The sequence below is a fragment of the Nomascus leucogenys genome, chromosome 4 (assembly GCF_006542625.1).
Source record: "Nomascus leucogenys isolate Asia chromosome 4, Asia_NLE_v1, whole genome shotgun sequence".
Classification (NCBI taxonomy): domain Eukaryota; kingdom Metazoa; phylum Chordata; class Mammalia; order Primates; family Hylobatidae; genus Nomascus; species Nomascus leucogenys.
The window spans coordinates 85,179,955-85,198,815 of NC_044384.1; the positions used below are offsets into that span (position 1 = coordinate 85,179,955).

The window sequence follows — 18,861 nt, forward strand, 5'->3', positions numbered from 1 at the left end:
CTGACCGCTCGGGTCCTGCAGCCGCAGCCCGGAGGCGTGGGCTGGGCGCACCACCGGAGCGAAGCCATCCCCGGGCGGGGCCTACAGGAGGGGCGGGGCCTGCGAGGAAGGTGCGGGCGGGGCTTACGCGGCGCGGTCTGCTGACCCAGCGAGCCCCGGCGGGATCCGGGCGAGCCCAACCCGGGGTGAGTGGGCGTGGGGTGGGCGGAGCCGCAGGGCGCTTACCACGGTGGGCTGGGATGCCGTAGTTGACGATGTTGTTGTCCTGGGTGTACCCCTTTCCGTCTGGGCAGAGGCTGTGGAACTCGGCTGCAGGGGCAGGGCGGCCGTGGGGAGGGAAGAGGCAGGACTGAGCGCGCGCGTGGGCTTAGGGCTGCAGCCCGCCGCCTATTTCCCAACTGCCAGGGGGCGCCATTTCCCACATTTGGCTTCCAGATGAAGAAACTGAAGATCTGGGAAGGGGCCTGCCCGGCTCCTGACCTGAGCTGTAGACTGGACAGGGGTAGATTTCGCAGTGGTCGCCCCAGCCGGCCCCCAGAGAGCAGCAGCACTCCTGCTGGGTCACGTTGGTGGCCAATACGCTGTCGCAGAACACTGTGTCATCGAAGTTCAGGTAGCACTCCTTCTTGTGGTGGGGCTGCTCCACCTCTGAGGGGCGAACGGCAGCTCAGGGTCGTGCACAGACCCCCTTGGCCCTGTCACCCTGCCCACCCACCACAGTTCTTTCCCCCCACCTTCCCTGGCTCCCCTTAGCCTCCTCCTGAGAGCTGGCTCTGTTCTCAACGTGGTGTTCTGGGCCCTTCATGGTCTGGCCCCACCAGACTCCCCCAGCCAAAAGGGATTTCTTCCGGTTCCCCAAATTTAGGAGGGTGGGGCCAGGACACATCTCTGAATCCCAGCTGCAGCTCAGGGGAGTTGTCCAGTCCGAGGGAGGAGCTGGGAGGACACTCACCCTCACAACCGTGCTGGTCCTGGGTGGGAGTGAAGCCCTCATCGCAGACACACACATAGGAGCCCTGAAGGTTCTTGCAGGCCCCATGGGGAAGGCACAGGCCCGGGTCCTGGCTGCACTCATCTATGTCTGGGGGGCAAGAGTAGCGCAGCTGGAAACCCAGCTCCTCTTTCCCTGGGGCTGCACCTCAAGGGCCTCACACAAGTTCAGAACCTGAATTTCCACTTTGGTTTCAAAGTATGTACAGCAGGAAGTCTGCTGTGTCTGTGCATGTGTCTGAATGTGCATGGGGACATTTCGCCGCTGTCCTTCTTAACACCTTCAGTGGCTCCCACTAAACTTACAAGACCTAAAGGTATCAGAAGCCCAGATGGAAAGGCCTCAAATGCCACTAAACTCAGCTTGGCATTTGAGGCCTTTAAAATTGAGCTTCCGATACCTTTAGGTCTCATCACGCCTTACTCTAGACCACCCTCCACTCCCCAACTCTGTGCTCAGGGCACCCTCCCCTCCTCTGTAAACATAACTAGCTCCTTCCAGATCTCTATGCTTTGCAATTACTGCTCTTTGGTCCTGGAATGACTTCTTGTGCCTTGCCTTTCCCATGCCTAGGGAACTCCTACTTACGTTTCAGTCCAGTTCAGTCCAGTTCAACATCCACCTCCCCTTTGCAATTAATCATTAGTTCATACCTTTCTTGGCACCCAGGACCCTGAACTGTCAGAATCAGTTTACATGTCGGCCTCCCCTAGCTGGGAGCCCTGGGTGACTGCTGATTACCTAGTACAAAGCACAGAACCTGGAAAATAGTAGGTGCTCAATAAACTTTTTTTTTTTTTTTTTTTGGAGATGGAATCTCACTCTGTTGCCCAGGCTGGAGTGCAGTGGCGTGATCTCGGCTCACTGCAACCTCCGCCTCCCATCTTCAAGCGATTCTTCTGCCTCAGCCTCCTGAGTAGCTGGGACTACAGGCGCACGCCATCACGCCCGGCTGATTTTTGTATTTTTAGTAGAGACAGGGTTTCACCGTATTGGCCAGGTTGGTCTCGAACTCCTAACCTCATGATCCGCCTGCCTCAGCCTCCCAAAGTGCTGGGATTACAGGCGTGAGCCACCGCCCCCAGCCTGAGCCACTGCACTCAGCCTAAACTTTTGTTGGATGAATGCATGTGTATGGGTGAGTTGATGGGGAAGACCAATACATTAATATCTGTAAAGAGCTTAACAGAGTGCCTGGCACATAGTAAGCACCACGATAGCACTAACTGTCATATTTACTGTGATCATTGTTATTCTATGTGAAAGACTGGGAGGCTGAGCAGATGGATGGGTGGGTGAGTGGAAGGACGAATGGAAGGATGGATGGATAGAAGGATGGATGGATGGATGGATGGATGGATGGATGGATGGATGGATGGAGAAAAGCCACAGTGTGTCTAGGGAATTACTGCTCCCTGCCATATCCCTCAGGAACCCTCAGCCAGTCCCTCATACCTTGGCATTTCCTGCCACCCACCAGCCGATGCCCCTGGGGGCAAAGACATCTGTAGGAGCCATTGGTATTGATGCAGTCACCTCCAATGCAGGCTGCAGGGAAGTCACACTCATCAATGTCTGTAGGGGATGGAAGGGATGGAGAACTCAGGGGCTGATCACCAACCCCAGCCTGAGGCAGCCAAAGCTTTCCCCCAGAGCCCTGGGTCAGTCCCACGCCCCTATGCCCCAACTGAGATCTGGATTAGGACTGGACCCTGGGGGGTGGGGGTCCTGGGGTAGGGAGGGACAGGTCAGCACCCCAGCTCTAAGATCCCTCACCCTCGCAGTGGCTTCGGTCCCTGGACAGATGGTAGCCAGAGCGGCACTGACACTGGAAAGATCCTGGCGTGTTGGTGCAGATGCCATTGTCACACACGTCCCCAGCCTCACACTCATCCACATCTGCAGGGCACAGGGGGTGTCAGAGGACCAGGCTGGGTGGTCTTGGGTTTCTACTACTCTTTTCTCACTTCTGCGCATGGCCTGGAGCACCAGAGCTGAGGCCAGCAGCACTCAGAAGCACAGGCCTCACCCCGCTTCTGGGTGGCACACAGTGCCCTGGCGACCAGGTCAGGTGCTGCCAGGGTCCCTAGGCCAGGTCTGATGCTAAAGAGCCTCCCCAGCCTCCCCCACCCTCTCTCCCTGCCCCAGCCGCTTTCACTGCTGTTCCCACCCTTCCCTCACCTGCCATGGCTCCCTTTTTCCCGGGTGGGTAAACTCCCTATCCTTGTCCTTCCCACTTTCTTCTGCTTATGCAGTAAAGGAACTTGACCCTCCCCCAGGACACACTTTCCTGAGGCCTCTCTGGTGGAGCCAGTTGTTGCCCACACCCCAGACCCCTCCAAGCCGCAGCTCTGCCTCTGAGGTGCCGCCGGCCTCCTGCAGCCTCAGCCCTCCTGTGGCTGTCAGCATCCACCTTCCTCATTCCTCCTGCTCTGTTTTTCTCTCCATCCTGGGAGTTTCAAACATCCGCGTGGACAACCAGGTCAGCCTCTGACCTCACATTCCTGGATCTCTCGGCTTCCGTGACCTTCCCCTCACTCTCAGGGTCCCAAGGGGATTTTCATCACTCAGATCTGCTCCAACCTGGGGCCCTCAGAGGCTGCCTTCTTTCTACTGTTCTCAAGTCCTCACCTCCACCTTCTCTCTCACAGGGCTTGGTGGCCTCCCTCTCAGTCCTCCGAGCTTGCTGACACCCCCAGACTCTGAGAGTTCCCAGTTGGAACCCAGGGCTCATCATCCCTAGGACTCCTGTCCTTGATCCATAAACACCTGTCCTTCCTTCTCACTGGTCTGGCAATGCCCAGTCTCTGGTCAGAGCTGTGGCCTGTGGATCCTGGGTGCAGGGTGGGACTGGAGCAGCCACCAAGCTGAGCATGCTGGGCCATAGCCACACACTTCAGCCTCAGTCCAGCAGAGCCTCATGTGGCTGGCACCTCCCTCTCTGACTCCTCTTCAAGCTTTGACTTCCATAAAGCCCCTAGGCAGCCCCATGCCCTGGGACACTTCCAAACAGCCACTGTTCTCCTGAGTCCCCTACTCAACCCAGGCCCTTCACTGTGTATTGAGAGAATTAAAGGTAATCACCCTTAACCCACTGAACATCATTATCTACATCCATTCCCCTCCTGCTCCTGTTACAGCAAGAGATGTCCCTTCCCCTGTCCACAGCCAGCTGCCCGCTGGCTCTCCTCCCTCCTCTCCTGACCCTGCTGCCCTCGTCTCCTGGTCCACTCTCCTGGCATCGCCTCCTCAGCCTATACCAAAGCCCCACTTAGGAAAAGCAAGAGTCCCCAGGTCTTGTTCTTCCTCACTTGCTGCCCACATATCCTGGCCTCTGTCCCCATCATATCCCAAAGCTACCCTGCCAAGGCCACCAGGGACCTTCTTGCCAAGGAAGGCATCACTAGGATTTCCATGTAGGATTAGGGGGCAGACCCCTAAGTCTTGTCCTAAGACTTATTGTCTCACCAGTTATTATTTTACAAGAACCTCTCTACTGCACTTGGCTCATCCTCCTCCTTCCCTGGAAATATGTCCTCCCCAGCTTCCCAGATGGTGCCCCTCAGGCGCCCCTACCATCCCTCCCCCACCATCTCCTCCAACGCCTTCCCCAGCCTGCCCCTGAACTGTCAGTGTCCACAAGCCTCTGCTAGATGCTCTGTTTACCCAACCCACCTTGGGTTGGCTAAGCAGGCCCACCCAAGACTCCACAGCTCCCCTGGTCCATGGTCCATCATTCCAGGTGGGTATGCTGGCATCTCCTGCTGAGAGGCTCACAGGCATGATCCACTCAATTTTTCCAATGTGGAGCTCAGCATTTTCCCTCCCAAACATGCCCACACCTGCGGACCCATTCCCAGTGAGCAGCACCATTCCCTCACTCACCCAAACTGGAAACGGGGAGGGGTCGTTAACACCCTCGCTTTCACTTGACATCCAGTTAAAAAACCCAGGAGGTCTAATATTTCTCCAGTATCATCGTCTCATGGCCATCCTGAGCCCACCACTCATCCTGTCCACCACTGTCTCCACCCTAAGTCTCTCCAACAGACCTCCCTCCACAATCAGCAGCAGGGAACGTTTTAAAACAAATGGCAAATCTTCTCACTCTTACACTTAAAATGCTTCAGGTGCCCTCTAACACCTTCTGGGTGAAGCACAACCTCCCAGGCAGGAATTAGGGGGCCCTCCAAGGGATGGAGATCTGCCCTTCCCCAGCCAGCCTCAGCCCCCATGCCCTGGTCATTCTTTACAGTTCCCCAACACCCCACCCCTGTCTCACCTCTGATCTGCCAGTGCCAGCCCCTGTGCCTGGCATGCTGTTCCTCTCCTCCTCCTCTCGTGCATAATTCCTAGTGATTCTTTAAGATGACCCAGGCCTCCTTCCTCCCATCCCGCTGTGTCTCCAGGAAGCAGCCCAGCTCCATCCAGGCCCAGCACTGCATGCTACAGTCTGTGTCTTGCCTTCTCCAGTTTTCTCTAAGTCCCAGCCCCCAGCCCCGCCTCTTGGTGTATAATAAACATGAGTGCAGGGGGGAGTACTATCGCCTGCCCCCATTTTTTGATATCTTTTTTCCTTCAAATTTAAGTAACATGCTTTGCAAACGCAGCTTCGAGCTCTGCCCCCTGAGACCCTTCCTACGTGGAAATTCTAGTGGTGCCTTCCTTGGCAAGGTTCGTTGAGAAAATGAGTGAGCAGAGTCACCTGGGGATGAATGAGCCACCTTCCACCCACTGTTTACAGACAGCGTGACCCGCTCCCACGCTTCAGCGCGTGGGGGGCGGCGGAGGCCCGGGGCGGGGGTGCTGGCGCTCACCCAAGCAACTGCGGCCGTCGGGCGCGGGCGCGTAGCCCTGGGCACAGGTGCAGCGGAAGGAGCCCGGGAGGTTCTCGCACCAGCCAGGCGAGCAGGGGCTGCCCTCGGCGCACTCGTTCACGTCTGCGGCGGAAAGACCTAGCCTCGGACTCTGCCCCACCGGAAGGCGGACCGCTGACCGCGCACCGCGCAAGGGTGTGGGTCGCCTCCCTGGAACGCGGGGTGGAGAGGGCAGCCTCTACTCCCGGAAGGCCCCGCCCCCAGACGCCAATCACCACCGCTAGCCCCGCCCCGCCCCCAGCGGAGCCAGACTGGGGGAGGCAACCGACGGCCCCACCCACTCGCCTCCTGGCCCCGCCCTCACCGCGACAGGCCCCGCCCCCCTGGCTGCGGTAGCCGGGCTGACAGGCGATGCACTTGAAGCTCCCGGGCTTGTTCTCGCATTTGCCATCCGGGCAGGAGCTCGGGTCCCGGCACTCGTCGATGTCTGCACGGGAGGGAGAAGGAAAAGGACCCATCTGCGGACAACGCGGGTGGCCCGGCTGCCAGCGTCCACAGCAGGGCCTTCCTCCTACACAGATCAACGAGGCTCCCGGACCCCAACCTCTGACAGGCCCAGAGCCGAGCATACAGGCCGGGTGCAGTGGCACACGCCTGTAATCCCAGCACTTTGGGAGGCCGAGGCGGGTGGATCACCTGAGGTCAGGAGTTCGAGACCAGCCTTGCCAACATGGCGAAACCCCGTCTCTACTAGAAATACAAAAATTAGGCGTGGTGGCAGGCGCCTGTAATCCCAGCTACTCGGGAAGCTGAGGCAGGAGAATCGCTTGAACCCGGGAGGCGGAGGTTGCAGTGAGCCAAAATCTCACCACCGCACTCCAGCCTGGGCGACAGAATGAGACTCCGTCTCAAAAAAAAAAAAAAAAAAAAATTGCAGGCCCCCTAGCCCCACCCTAGGTGGAGAGACAGCTAAGGAGCCCCTTCTTTGATCTGAATGAGGTCCCCTCACCTTCGCACACAGGAGGCCGGGAGGCTTTGAGCCGGTAGCCGGGGTAGCAGTTGCACTTGTAGTGACCGGGAAAGTTGATGCAGAAGCCGCCGTCGCCGCACAGGTGGGGCTTGGCGCATTCGTTCAGGTCTGTGCGGGAGGAAGGGGCCACGAAGGGGGTGTAGGAGGCGGCGGGCGAGGGGAGGGATTACACGGCGGTCTGGAGGAGAGCCCGTCTCACCCAGGGCCGCCCCCGCCCTGGCGGCGCTCACCCACGCACGAGCGCCCCCCGGCGCCCACGTGCAGGCGGTAGCCGCGGTTGCAGTGGCAATTGTAGGAGCCGCCGGTGTTCATGCAGATGCCCCTCCCCGGGCCACAGGGCTCTGCCTCGCACTCGTTCACATCTGAGAAGAACGGGTAGGCCGAGAAAAGTCAAAGGAATTGTCCTTATCTGGGGTCCCCCTCCCTCCACTACCCACCTGCACGCCCGCCGCCTGCCCTGCGCTCACCCACGCAGTAGCGGTGCTGCGGATGTGACCGGTAGCCGGGGTTGCAGTGGCAGGAGTAGTCTGGGGGGCCCGGCACGCACTCTCCGTGGCCACAGATGTTCTGGTTCAGTCGGCACTCATCAGTCTCTGCGGGCATGGCCAGGTCAAGGGGCGGAACAGGGAGCGCTCACCTTCTGTCATATCCCCAGGGCAGACCTCAACACCCCAGTCACACCATGACCTCAGGTTCCTGTATGCCCATACTCCAACTCCAGGATGTCCTATTTCTCTCTTTTAGATAACTCCAATATCAAGACCTCAGAAAGATCCAAACTAGAACTCCAGGCCCCTGACGTCCGTATCACCCCACACCCAGGCCCGGATACTTCCATTCCCGGTTCACTCCAAGACCCTGACCCCAGTCACCTCAAACCAAACCACATCCCCTCAGGGCCCCTCAGTCGTCCCAGTACTCCCACCCAAGGGACTAAAACCACCTTCTCCCCAGTCACCTCAATACCTTAAACTCTATAGCCTCAGTCACACCAGTGTCCCCTAGCCCAGTGATTCCATAAGCCCTTGCCCCAGGGACCTGACCGCCCTATTCCAGAAGGGTTGATTACCTCCTCCCAAGACTAGCAGGAGCTGGTTTCCTGGGAATCCTAACTAGTGCCAAAGCTGTGCACAGGCAGTCAGATCCAGGAACCGCCCCCCTCACTCTCTGTCACCAAGCCCAGGACTCCCTGACTCCAACCTCTCCCTCCTTTGGATCCTCACTGCTCACCAGTTTCATTTCCCACACCCCTTCCCCCCAACTCCTGCCATGCAGCCTGGGCCATGACAGTGAACTCTGCTCTGCCCCAAACTCACCTGGCCAGTGGGCTTTGCAGGCTGTTCCCTTTGCCTGGAGTACCTCTCTTTAGCCTTCCTTAACAGCCCCTCCTTTGAGGGGCCTTGTCCACATTCCCAAAGCCCCCAAGAACAGCCATCTCCCACCTGAGCCCTAACCCCAGGAGCTCATGGAGGATCAGGGTTTCAGTTGGGTTGGCAGTTCCCTTGTGCTTTTGAAGCCCACATGGGCATGGGCTTGAACGCGGCTCAGCTGTGTGACCTGGGGCAGGTTACTGAACCTCTTTGAGGCTCAACTTTCTCATCTGGAAAATGAGGCTAACAAAGCTCACTTTGCAGAGTATGAGAAGGTTAAATGCTCAAAAAAAATAAAAAAGAAAAAAAGAAGGCCGGGCGCGGTGGCTCACGCCTGTAATCCCAGCACTTTGGGAGGCCGAGGCGGGCGGATCACGAGGTCAGGAGATCGAGACCATCCTGGCTAACACAGTGAAACCCCGTCTCTACTAAAAATACAAAAAATTAGCTGGGCGAGGTGGCGGGTGCCTGTAGTGCCAGCTACTCGGGAGGCTGAGGCAAGAGAATGGCGTGAACCCCAGGGGGCAGAGCCTGCAGTGAGCCGAGATCGCGCCACTGCACTCCAGCCTGGGCGACAGCCAGACTCTGTCTCAAAAAAAAAAAAAAAAAAAAAAAAAAAAAAAAAAAAAAAGAGAAGGTTAAATGGTATTTAGAATGTAGAACTCTTCAGACAGTACCTGGCACAGAGGGACTGCTCAGTCTGAGCTAGCAATTTTGATGCTCAAAATCCTGCAGACACTGCCCATAGCCTCTGGCATTAAACTCAAGCCTCCTGACAAGGCTCTATGCACCGGACTTGCCCTGGTTCAGAGACATTGGCCTGTGTGTGGGTTCTCCCTCCTCCACCAGTGTTTCATGCTTCCATGCCTTTGCCCAACTTAACTTCCCTTGTGATATCCTTTTCCCAACCTGAATGCCCCTCCCTTCCTCACGTCTCTAGCATTTCTAACCATCTTTCTTTTTTTTTTTTTTGGATAGAGTCTCACTCTGTCCCCAGGCCAGAGCACAGTGGCACGATCTCAGCTCACTGCAGCCTCCATCTCCCAGGTTCCAGTGATTCTCCTGAGTAGCTGGGACTACAGGCGTGCACCACCACCCCCAGCTATTTTTTTCTTTTTTTGTATTTTTAGTAGAGACTGGGTTTCACTATGTTGGCCAGGATGGTCTCAATCTCTTGACCTCGTGATCCACCCACCTCAGCCTCCCAAAGTGCTGAGATTACAGCCGTGAGCCACTGCACCCTGCCACAGTTTCCCAGTTTTCACAGGAAAACTCCCCAGGCCAAAAAAAAAAAGAGCATGGTGGCACACACCTGTAATCCTGGCACTTTGGGAGGCCAAGGCTGGAGGATCACTTGAGCCCAGGAGGTCAAGGCTGCAGTGAGCCATGATTGTGCCACTGGATTCCAGCCTAGGTGACAAGGTGAGACCCTGTCTCAAAAAACAAACCAAACAAACAAAAAGAAAGAAAGGAACCCAAATATTTCTTGAGCACCTACTGTGTGCCAGGCACTGTTGAGGTGCTGGGGATACTGCAAGAACAAAAACAGACAAAAATTTCCTGTCCTTGCAGAGCAGACAGGCAATAAGCCGATCAATAAGCTGAATCTCCTATGTCTTATAAATGCTATGAAAAAATAAATCAGGGCCAGGCGTGGTGGCTCACGCCTGTAATCCCAGCACTTCAGGAGGCCGAGGAGGGCAGATCACAAGGTCAGGAGATCAAGACCATCCTGGCTAACATGGTGAAACCCCGTGTCTACTAAAAATATACAAAAAAATTAGCCGGGTGTGGTGGCGGGCGCCTGTAGTCCCAGCTACTCAGGAGGCTGAGGCAGGAGAATGGCGTGAACCCAGGAGGCGGAGCTTGCAATAAGCCAAGATCGCGCCACTGCACTCCAGCCTGGGCGACAGAGCGAGACTCCGTCTCAATCTCAAAAAAAAAAAAAAAAAAAAAAAAATCAGAGTAGAAGGAAGGAATTCTGAGAGTTGTGATAATAAGTAGGGTGGCAATGATAGAAGGCTTTCTGAACAGATTTTGAAAGACGGTTATGGGCTGGGAACAGTGGTTCATGCCTGTAATCCCAGCACTTTGGAAGGCCGACGCGGGCGCATCACGAGGTCAAGAGATCGAGACCATCCTGGCCAACATGGTGAAACCCCGTCTCTACTAAAAATACGAAAAAAAATCAGCTGGACGTGGTGGCGCATGCCTGTAATCCCAGCTACTCGGGAGGCTGAGGCAGGAGAATCGCTTGAAACCGGGAGGCGGAGGCTGCAGTGAGCCGAGATTGCGCCACTGCACTCCTGCCTGGCGACAGAGCAAGACTCTGTCTCAAAAAAAAAAAAAAAAAAAAAAAAAAACTGGGAAACCTGCTACACAAATTCTAAAAGACCTGTAACACTAATAAGTATTTGTTGAATGAATGAACTCCCTCAGAATGGGCTAACCACCATACTACCTGGATCGTTTAGGGCAGTGGGATCTCTGGTGCTCACCAGGCTTCCCCAGTGCTCAGCCCTGGATACGCGCTAGCCTATTAGCGCTGGGGAATGCCTGGGGGCGGGAGGGGAGGAAAGAAAACTAAACTGGGGGCGTGGCCTAGGCAGGGCGTGGCTGTGCTGGGCGGGCCTTACCTGTGACCTGAGTGGGAGCGATCTCCACGGCGCTGCGGGAAGGAGGCAAGTCCGGCAGGAACCAGCGCATGGTCGGGGGCGAGGGACGGGAGATCAGCTCTGCGGGCGGCAGTGCACTCTGGTCAGAGACGATATTGACTGAAGCCTCTCTTTCCACTTCAGTCTTGGTCCGGTGCCCCACCCCAGCTTGACTGTCCCCGAGTACTTAAACTGTGAACTCCCCGCCCACCCAGTGATTTAGCCCTTGAGGACTCATCCCTACAGTGCCCAGCTCACCGGGGTAGGGCCGGGCAGGAGACGTGGTGGCAGTTGGGTGGCTCTGCTGCACTGACCGCTGCTCACTCACTGGCTGCGGGTGACAGCAGCATAAGCCCTCCTGTCCCTCGCCTGCCCACCCCTCCCATCTGGGTTCTTATACTCACTGAGTCCGTGGTCACCCCTAAAAGGGAAGAAGATGGGGCCATGAAGTGTTGGGGTGGGAGAAGGGAGTCAGATCTGGGATCAGCAGCTGAGTATTTGTAGTTAGGGTCTCTGGGAGTTCAACAATCATGTCTCCAGGTCAAGGGTCAGGAGTTAGATTCTGGGGTTTGGGTGTGTTTGCATAGTAGTCACATGATCAGGTTGATGGGCCTTGGGTTACAGGTCAGGCTGTAGAAGGCTTAGGAGGTTATAGCTCAGGGTCAAATATCTGGGTCAGGGGTCAGAGGGTCAGGTGAGAGGTCAGTGGATGGGTCAGGGATAAGGAATTGGGGGTTAGACTGTGAGGTCAGATCTGTGGATCACGGGTCAAGGGGTCAGGCCTAGGGGCTCGGCATGGGTCAGGGATCAGAAGGGGTCAGGCTAGACCTCTCTCTTCCTCTGTGTCCTCAGGTGGTGGAGCCTGGCTAGGGCTCTCCGGAAGCTGCTGGGGCTTGGGTGGCCCGTCAGGGTGCAGGAAAAGGGAAAAGTCACTTTCGCCCTGAATGGTGAGCGTCTGGTGGGAGGTGAGAATGTGGTATCCCTTCCCAGCTGGGCAGATCTCCTTGAACGCAGCTGCAGTCAAGACAGCAGACACAAAAGTGAGCATTTCCTGGACAGGTGCATGGACCTATGAACCCCTACCCCTGGGTAACCCTGACTCACCGGTGCCATCTGCTGGGCAGCGCTGACACCGTGCGCCCCAGGCCTTGCCGACACTGCAGCAGCAGAGCTGGCGGGTCAGGCGGGTGGTCAGTGGGTGCTGGCACTGGTGCTCAGGGCTCACCAGGCGGAAACACAGGCTCTTCTCCTCCGATTTGTCTGCTGCAGGGGGCAGTGGGGGGCATGGGCATCTGAGCCTGCTCATTGCCCACGTCCCTCTGCCCAGCTGCTGCAGACCTTGCCTCTCCGGCCCAGACAACTTGATCCCCCATGTGGTCTCTGACCCCATATGACCCTGAACTCATGTGACCCCTGAAACTTATGTGACCACTGACCCCATTGACTCCTGATTCTAGCTATCCTGGACGTCACCACTCCTATTCATCAAGCCTGTGTTCTGCATGACTCTGACTCTATGTAATCTCTGACCCCATGTGACTGCTAATGGCAGATCTCATGTGACCCCGGACCCCGCAGATCCCTGATCCTATTGGCTCTGGGCCTTGTTCCTCCTGCAGTCAACCCTTAACCCTACTCTGATCTCTTGTGATCTCTGATCCTTGCTCCCATCCATGCCTTGTGACCTCCCAGGAACCTGAGCCCCAGTCTCACCAATGCACTGTGTACGGGACGGGCCTAAACTATGGCCAGGTGGGCAGACACAGCGATAGGAGCCAGGGTTGTTGAGGCAGTCACCATGGCGACACACGCCCGGCATTGCACACTCGTTGATGTCTGTGGTAAGTGGAAGTTTGGCCCCTCTGGTCTGGGGCCATGGGGTGACAGCAGGCTGCTACAAGAACCTTAGGGTCTTGCCCCAGCCCCACCTCCTCTCTCGCCCACCTTGGGACCCTCCCCACCCCCAGTGATTGTTGGCCTGCCCCTCCAGCCCGCAGAATCTCCTAGTTGGCCATACCCTGGCAGTGGGTGCTGTTGAGCCTCTTGTAGCCCTGCGGGCAGTCAGCGCCCACTTCCCCACGTACAGGCCCTGGCTTCTGCACTCCTGTGTCTGCAGAGAGAGGATAGCTTGGCAGGGGTGGGTGAGGAGGGAACTGGGGAGGAGCACAGCAGATGTAGAGAGGAATCTGGTGACCTGGGGACTCCCACTGCAGGGATGGGTGGGGCGGGTGGGGAGGGGCCACCAGATGGGGAACGCCCCCTGAGCCCAAGCACTCACACTGCAGCTGGGGGCACTTGTGGCACTTGCTCTGGCCCCAGGCAGTGCCGATGCTACCGCAGCAGTCTTCCTGCTTGGTGAGGCCGGGGAGGGGGTTGCTGCCACACTAGGGGAAGGAGGGGGAGGTGGGGTCACAGAGCACCCCGCCCCGGGGCCGCCTGTTAGGGTTGGGCCTTTTCCTCTTTCCCCCCCCTCAGTTTTCTGCTATCCGAGTGAGTTGGGGCAGAGCAACCCTGAGAGAAGGAAACACCGATCCCGACTGTGCATTCACTCACGGGCTGCTTGGGCAGAGTGTCCTGGAAGCAGCGGCCCAGGGGCTTCTGGGTGGGCGGCCGGGGGTGCGAGGGCTTGGGGTGCGGCAGCAGGTGCTGGGAGGGAGCCGCGCCCTCGGCGTTCGAGCTCTCAATGCGGTGCACCTGGACCGAGGCCTCGGGCGGGTGATGGACGCGCACATTCACCACGGGGGGCGGGGCCTGCACTGGGGGCGGGCGCGGTGGCCTCAGGGCTGCCCGCACCGCGCCGCGGGTCACCGCGCTGAGCTCCTCCAGGGCTGACCCTGCCCTGCCCTGGCCACCCTAGTGCCCACCCACTGGCGACCTTCCCGGGTTTGCCAGTTGCCTGGTACCTTCTGCTGAGATCTGTCCCGGGCCTAGGGGCACCAGGAAGGCTGCGTGCTGGGCAGGGGGCCCCTCCCCGGGCCCAGGAGGGTCAGCGATCACCTGGACGGCGTAGATGGCGTGCTTGCTGGCCACAGAGTCGCCCTCCGGAGCCAGGGGCGGCAGCGCCCCTGTGGACAGGGCCCCCGCCCTGCTCAGGCCGGGGCCTGAGCCGCCGGTACCCCCGCTGGCTCCTCCTGCGGGCACCTGGCAGAAGCGCCCGGTGAAGTCCGGGGGACACAGGCACTGGTTTCGCGAGGAGCACTGGCCGCCATTCATGCAGGGGAGAGGGCACACCACTGGGGAGAAGAGGGGGGTCAGGCCCTCACCCACATCCTGTCTCTTTCCCCTCCTCCCTACTTCCTTGCCACCCACTGGCTCTGTCCTCTTGGGAAGCCAGGTTTTGAGATACATCCTACATAGGGAAACTGCCCTCTCTAGGTTCCGCAACATCCTTACACTCATGTTAGGTTCTGGAGTCCCAAGTCCAGGATTTAAATCCTCGCTAAGCCATGTGCCAGCTGTGCGACCCTGAGCAACTCATGTCCCCTCCCTGTGCCCCAGAGTCCTCATCTGTAGAGATGTGTGGGTTAGATGAGGTAAGGGCAGTACAAATGCTTAACCCAGGGCCTGGTACACAAAGGGTGCTTAATAAGGTTAAGCAAATAATATGGTGATCTGGCTTTCCCCTTGGGCCTTCCAAAGGTATTGGCTCCCTCCCTGGCGCCTCCTCCTCTTCTCCCCTAAACTCTTCCCTCCTTCAGGCCTCAGTCCTCTCTGCCTGCTCTCCACCCTCTCCCTCTTCACCATCCTAGGGCCCCCACCTCACCACTGCCAGAGATGTCCACATCTCAAAACACAGACACAGCCCCCAGCCTTTCCAGGGCTCTCTCAGGCACTTCTGCCCAGGACATACTGTCAGAAGTCAGCATCCTGCCTCCCCACCTCCTCTTCACCTGGCCACCAGGCATCCACAGCTGAGCCCCCACGGCTCCATCCCTCCTGCTCTCCCCTGCCCAGTTACAGCCTCTAATGTCCCATGAACCTGCCTCACCTCCTCCCTAGGGCCACTGTTCCTGCCCTGGCTCAGGCCTGGCCACCCAGACCCCTCCTTGGCTTCCAGCCTCCCCTGCTGGTCCACAATCTCAGTGTCCCAGAGAAACTTGCCTCAGGCAGAAGCTCACTCCATGGACCAGAACCTTTTCAACCCATCCCCCTCTGCTCCTTCCCTGAGCACTGCACACCCCAGGACCCATCTCCTTCTTGCAAATGTGCCTGCCTCCTGGCCTCATTCATGCCCTTCCCTCCACAACAGGGCCCCATGTCCCCCCTCTCTACATATGCAGATCTCATCCTTCCTCGCTCAGTGTCTCCACCAGGAGGGAGCCTTTCCTCCTATCCGGCCCACCTGAGCTCCCTCTCCTGCCTTACCATCCGCTGGCCAGCTCTGCCTGGCACCTGCTTGGCTATGTTCTTGTCTGTCTGCCTCCTTATAGAGGGTACTCTGGAAGGCAGGGCCAGGCTGGCCTCAGCTCTGGGTCCCACAGGGGGTTCGGGGGAATGAATGAAAGAGTGACTGAGGGAGAGGATGGGACCTCTGTCTGTTTCTGTCCCATACTCACCTTCCACCTATGCTACTACCAGCCTTGGGGCTCTGACTCATCCCAAAGCCCCAGCCCTTCTCCTGCCCACCCCATGGCTGCCCTCACTTCCCAGGGCAGGAGGGCAGGGGTGCTGCTCTCCTGGATGCCAGAAGGGCCTCACAGGGACAGCCCACATTCATGGCCCTCAGGGTCAGGCTAAGCACATCCCAGCCCAGCCCATCCTGCCTGGCCTCTTGGGGCCAGGCCTCACAGAGCAGAGGGGTGTGTCCTGGGCTGGGGGAGGTAGGATTCTCTTTTTCCTGTCTCCCAGTGAGTCACTCATAGCGGTGAGAGTGACCTCCCAATGACACCCGCCCACTGTGGCCTGGGCACTGAGCCTGGGGGATGTGGGCAGCACAGATGGAGACAGCAGCCTGGGCAGGATGGCCAGCGAGCCTGGGAGATGGACACACATACACTCACACCCACAGTCCTCTTGTCACACACACAGAGACGCATCCTGACACCAACACAGGTTCACATAAACATTCCCTTACATTTGGCCAGGCGCAGTGGCTCACACCTGTAATCCCAGCACTTTGGGAGGCCGAGGAAGGTAGATCACTTGAGATCAGGAGTTTGAGACCAGGCTGACCAACATGGTGAAACTCCATCTCTACTAAGTACAAAAAATTGGCCAGGTGTGGTGGCGCATGCCTGTAATCCCAGCTACTTGGGAGGCTGAGGCAGGAGAATCACTTGAACCCGGGAGGTGGAGGTTGCAGTGAGCTGAGATTGCGCCACTGCACTCCAGCCTGGGCAACAAGAGCAAAACTCCATCTCAAAAACACAAAAAAACATTCCCACACACTCTCTAACAGCGACTAGAGACACACACCCAAGACGACAGAAAGACGGGTACTTCACAGTGTGCCACACCATGCCCATGGCATGACCCCAGACACAGAGGCAATACGCGCACAGACACACGCACGCACACCCCATCTCATGACAAATGTGAGCCACATGAGTGGGGTTCCTTAGCTCTGTGAGTGGGCGAGTGAATATAGGAATGTGTAAGAGGGGCTGTTTTGCTGGTGCCATCCTAGGCCTGGCCTAATTACCCTGTCCAGGAGGGTAATTACTGCTGGGACACCTCCCCAAGCCTGGCCCACGGGGCCTAGCAGGAGGATGACTGAGCCCCAGGCCTGACCCTTGAAGAGAGATGCTGGGGAGGGGGTGGACTCAAAGCTGAACTGGGGAGGGTGTAGGGGCTTGGGGGAGGATGAGGGGGGCCCTGAGGGCCTCTGAGGCAGGATGTCAGGAGCTTATGGGGAGGCATTGGAAAAGGAGAGGCTGAGAACCCCAAACTAGTCCCTACCTTCAGGCCAGCACCCTACTTTTAGGCCTCAACACCCTCCCTTCTCAGACCTTGCCAGTAACCGGCTCCCATCCCCAGCCCTGACCTTAGCTCCTCCTCCCAGGGAATGCAGGTGTCTACTCTGGCAGGCCCTACTTTAGACATTTTGTAAAGACTTTTCTTGTTTCTTCCAGCAAGTCTGCTTCTTGGGGGGAATATTTATCCCTTCTCTGAGGCTTCCTGTGCCCGGCTCACATTCCTCAAAAACCCTGTGTGCTCCTGCTCAGAACACAGCACCTTCTGGGAAGCCAGTGTCATCCAGGACCTCTACATTTCCCCACCCCTTAGGCCCCAACCCTAACGCAAAGCCTTAAAGTCCAGGCCTCCATGCAGCCCTCCAACTCTGGCCCCCAGAGTTCTAGCCTCCCAAGTTCCCTGAGGCCCCTGGTCCCCCAGGCCCTCAGATCTCTGCCCTTTATACCCTCAGCCCCCACTCTCTAAGGCCAAGACCCCACTAGCTCTCCCACCGGGCCTGGTGCCTGTCCTTCCCCTGCCCCCAGCCGTGCCCCCGGCCCTCACCCACGCGGAAGCCGGAGCCCGTGAGCGTGTCTGTGCTGTGGCCGTTCTCTCCGATGAGCGTCATGTTGGAGCCCTGCTGACAACTGTCCCGACACTGGCCCTTGAGACAGGTCCGCTTGCAGATCACCGGCGCAAAGACCACCTTGAAGCGCTCGCGGGCCAGCGCCCCGCCCCCGCCTGCGCCCCGCTCGCCGGCCGGCCCCCCCTCGACCCTGCTGCCCAGGCCCAGCAGCAGGAGCAGCAGCGCCAGCAGCCCCGCCGCCCCCGCCCCGCGCATCTCAGGGGCCAGGCCGCCAGCAGCCCCTCGGGGCCCGGGCATCCGGGGCCGTAGGACCCGGGGGAGGGGGGGCGCGCCCGGGCGGGGCGAGGGGCCCGCGCCCGAAGGGGGTAGAGGGCCGGGAGCCCCGGGAGAGGGTAGAGGGCAGCGAGGGAGGGCAGCGGGGGAAGCGGGCGAGAGGGGACCGCGGGGGCCCGGCGGAAGGCGCGGAGATGGAGACTGGACCGCGGGGAGCGCAGAAACTTCCCAGCCCCAGGACGAAGCCCAGCCCAGGCCCCGAACTCAGGCAGGAGCGAGGAGGCCGGAGCAAGTTGAGGCGGAGAGGAGGAGCGAGGGAGAGGAAGGCCGGGCGGCCGGCCCGCTCCGCGCCTCCCCCTGGCCGGGCTCCTCTCCCGCGGCCGCGGGAAGGCTGGGAGCGCGCGGGGAGGGCGCAGGGAGAAGTGAGCAGTTGTTTTCCCTGGCTGGAGCGCGGCGCGGCGGCGGCGAGGGGGGCTGGGACGCTGGCCCCGGGCCAGGGACAGAGTTGTTTTTTTTTTTTTTTTTTTTTTTTTTTTTGTTTAAAGCGTCGTCTCTGCCGCCTGGAGAAGCGAGGGTGTGCAGGCGGGCGGAGGCTGCGGGGAGGGGGGGGGCGCGGGGACGGTCCCCACTCCAGATGCCCGCCCCCGCCGGAACCCGCGGCCGCGCTGGGCCCTTTCCAGAGGGCCCTCACCTGGGACCGTCGGGTCGGCCGCGGATTCCTCCGGGCGGGGCGGGGAGGCCTGCGTAGAGCGAGATACCGAGACTGAGGGAGAGAGGTGGCCCTGCCGGGTCACACTGACGATGGAGGCCGGGTGGGGCCGGAGCCCAGGCCTTCCAGCTCTTTCCCAGCCTCCCTTGCAAACGTGGGGGTCTCAGGGCCCCAAAGTAACTTCTCGTTAGTGCTGGTCCAATCCCCTCTGAGGAAAGTGCTCAAGGGTGGGGACAGCCTTTGGCCAGGGCTCACGGAGGTCCCAGGAGGAAGTCTGTGGGGTCCAGAAGAGGAGCAGAAAGAACATAGCTAGAACCCAGCTTCCCTGCCAGTCCCCTCGGAATGGCTTCCTGGTGCCCACCCTGCCACCTCCCCCCTTTCCCTTCGTCTGGCCGTGCTGGCGGGGCTGGCTCTGGGCCTCAGACACTCTGGAATCGCCAAGGTCTGAGCTCAGGGCCTGGCCCCCTTCCCAGGCTAACAGCCGGGAGGAGGGGGGCGCTGTTCGAGGGCCCAAGGGCTGGAGAGAGGCACAGCAGGGC

General features: G+C 58.9%; 1 protein-coding gene across 6 annotated transcripts in view; it reads right to left on the reverse strand.

Moving 5' to 3' along the window:
* LTBP3 (latent transforming growth factor beta binding protein 3) overlaps window positions 1-18,063 on the reverse strand; it is a 20,118-nt gene extending 2,055 nt beyond the window's left edge. Inside the window, exons 1-21 of one of the 6 annotated variants that reach the window (XM_030811194.1) lie at window positions 17,319-18,062; window positions 13,766-14,095; window positions 13,416-13,618; window positions 13,141-13,246; window positions 12,880-12,972; window positions 12,576-12,698; window positions 11,967-12,125; window positions 11,691-11,876; window positions 11,267-11,283; window positions 11,121-11,193; window positions 10,845-10,943; window positions 7,306-7,431; window positions 7,069-7,200; window positions 6,818-6,946; window positions 6,173-6,295; window positions 5,809-5,931; window positions 2,768-2,890; window positions 2,447-2,566; window positions 953-1,081; window positions 481-648; window positions 226-309 (exon numbers count right to left, since the gene is read on the reverse strand). In XM_030811194.1, coding sequence (XP_030667054.1) covers window positions 226-309; window positions 481-648; window positions 953-1,081; window positions 2,447-2,566; window positions 2,768-2,890; window positions 5,809-5,931; window positions 6,173-6,295; window positions 6,818-6,946; window positions 7,069-7,200; window positions 7,306-7,431; window positions 10,845-10,943; window positions 11,121-11,193; window positions 11,267-11,283; window positions 11,691-11,876; window positions 11,967-12,125; window positions 12,576-12,698; window positions 12,880-12,972; window positions 13,141-13,246; window positions 13,416-13,618; window positions 13,766-14,095; window positions 17,319-17,637 — 2,965 coding nt within the window. In that variant the 5' untranslated portion in view covers window positions 17,638-18,062. Of the gene's footprint in view, window positions 1-225; window positions 310-480; window positions 649-952; window positions 1,082-2,446; window positions 2,567-2,767; window positions 2,891-5,808; window positions 5,932-6,172; window positions 6,296-6,817; window positions 6,947-7,068; window positions 7,201-7,305; window positions 7,432-10,844; window positions 10,944-11,120; window positions 11,194-11,266; window positions 11,284-11,690; window positions 11,877-11,966; window positions 12,126-12,575; window positions 12,699-12,879; window positions 12,973-13,140; window positions 13,247-13,415; window positions 13,619-13,765; window positions 14,096-17,318 lie in introns of all 6 variants that reach the window. The other 5 variants (XM_030811197.1, XM_030811199.1, XM_030811198.1 and 2 more) reach the window with 5 other exon arrangements.
* Between the last annotated feature and the right edge of the window lie 798 nt (window positions 18,064-18,861).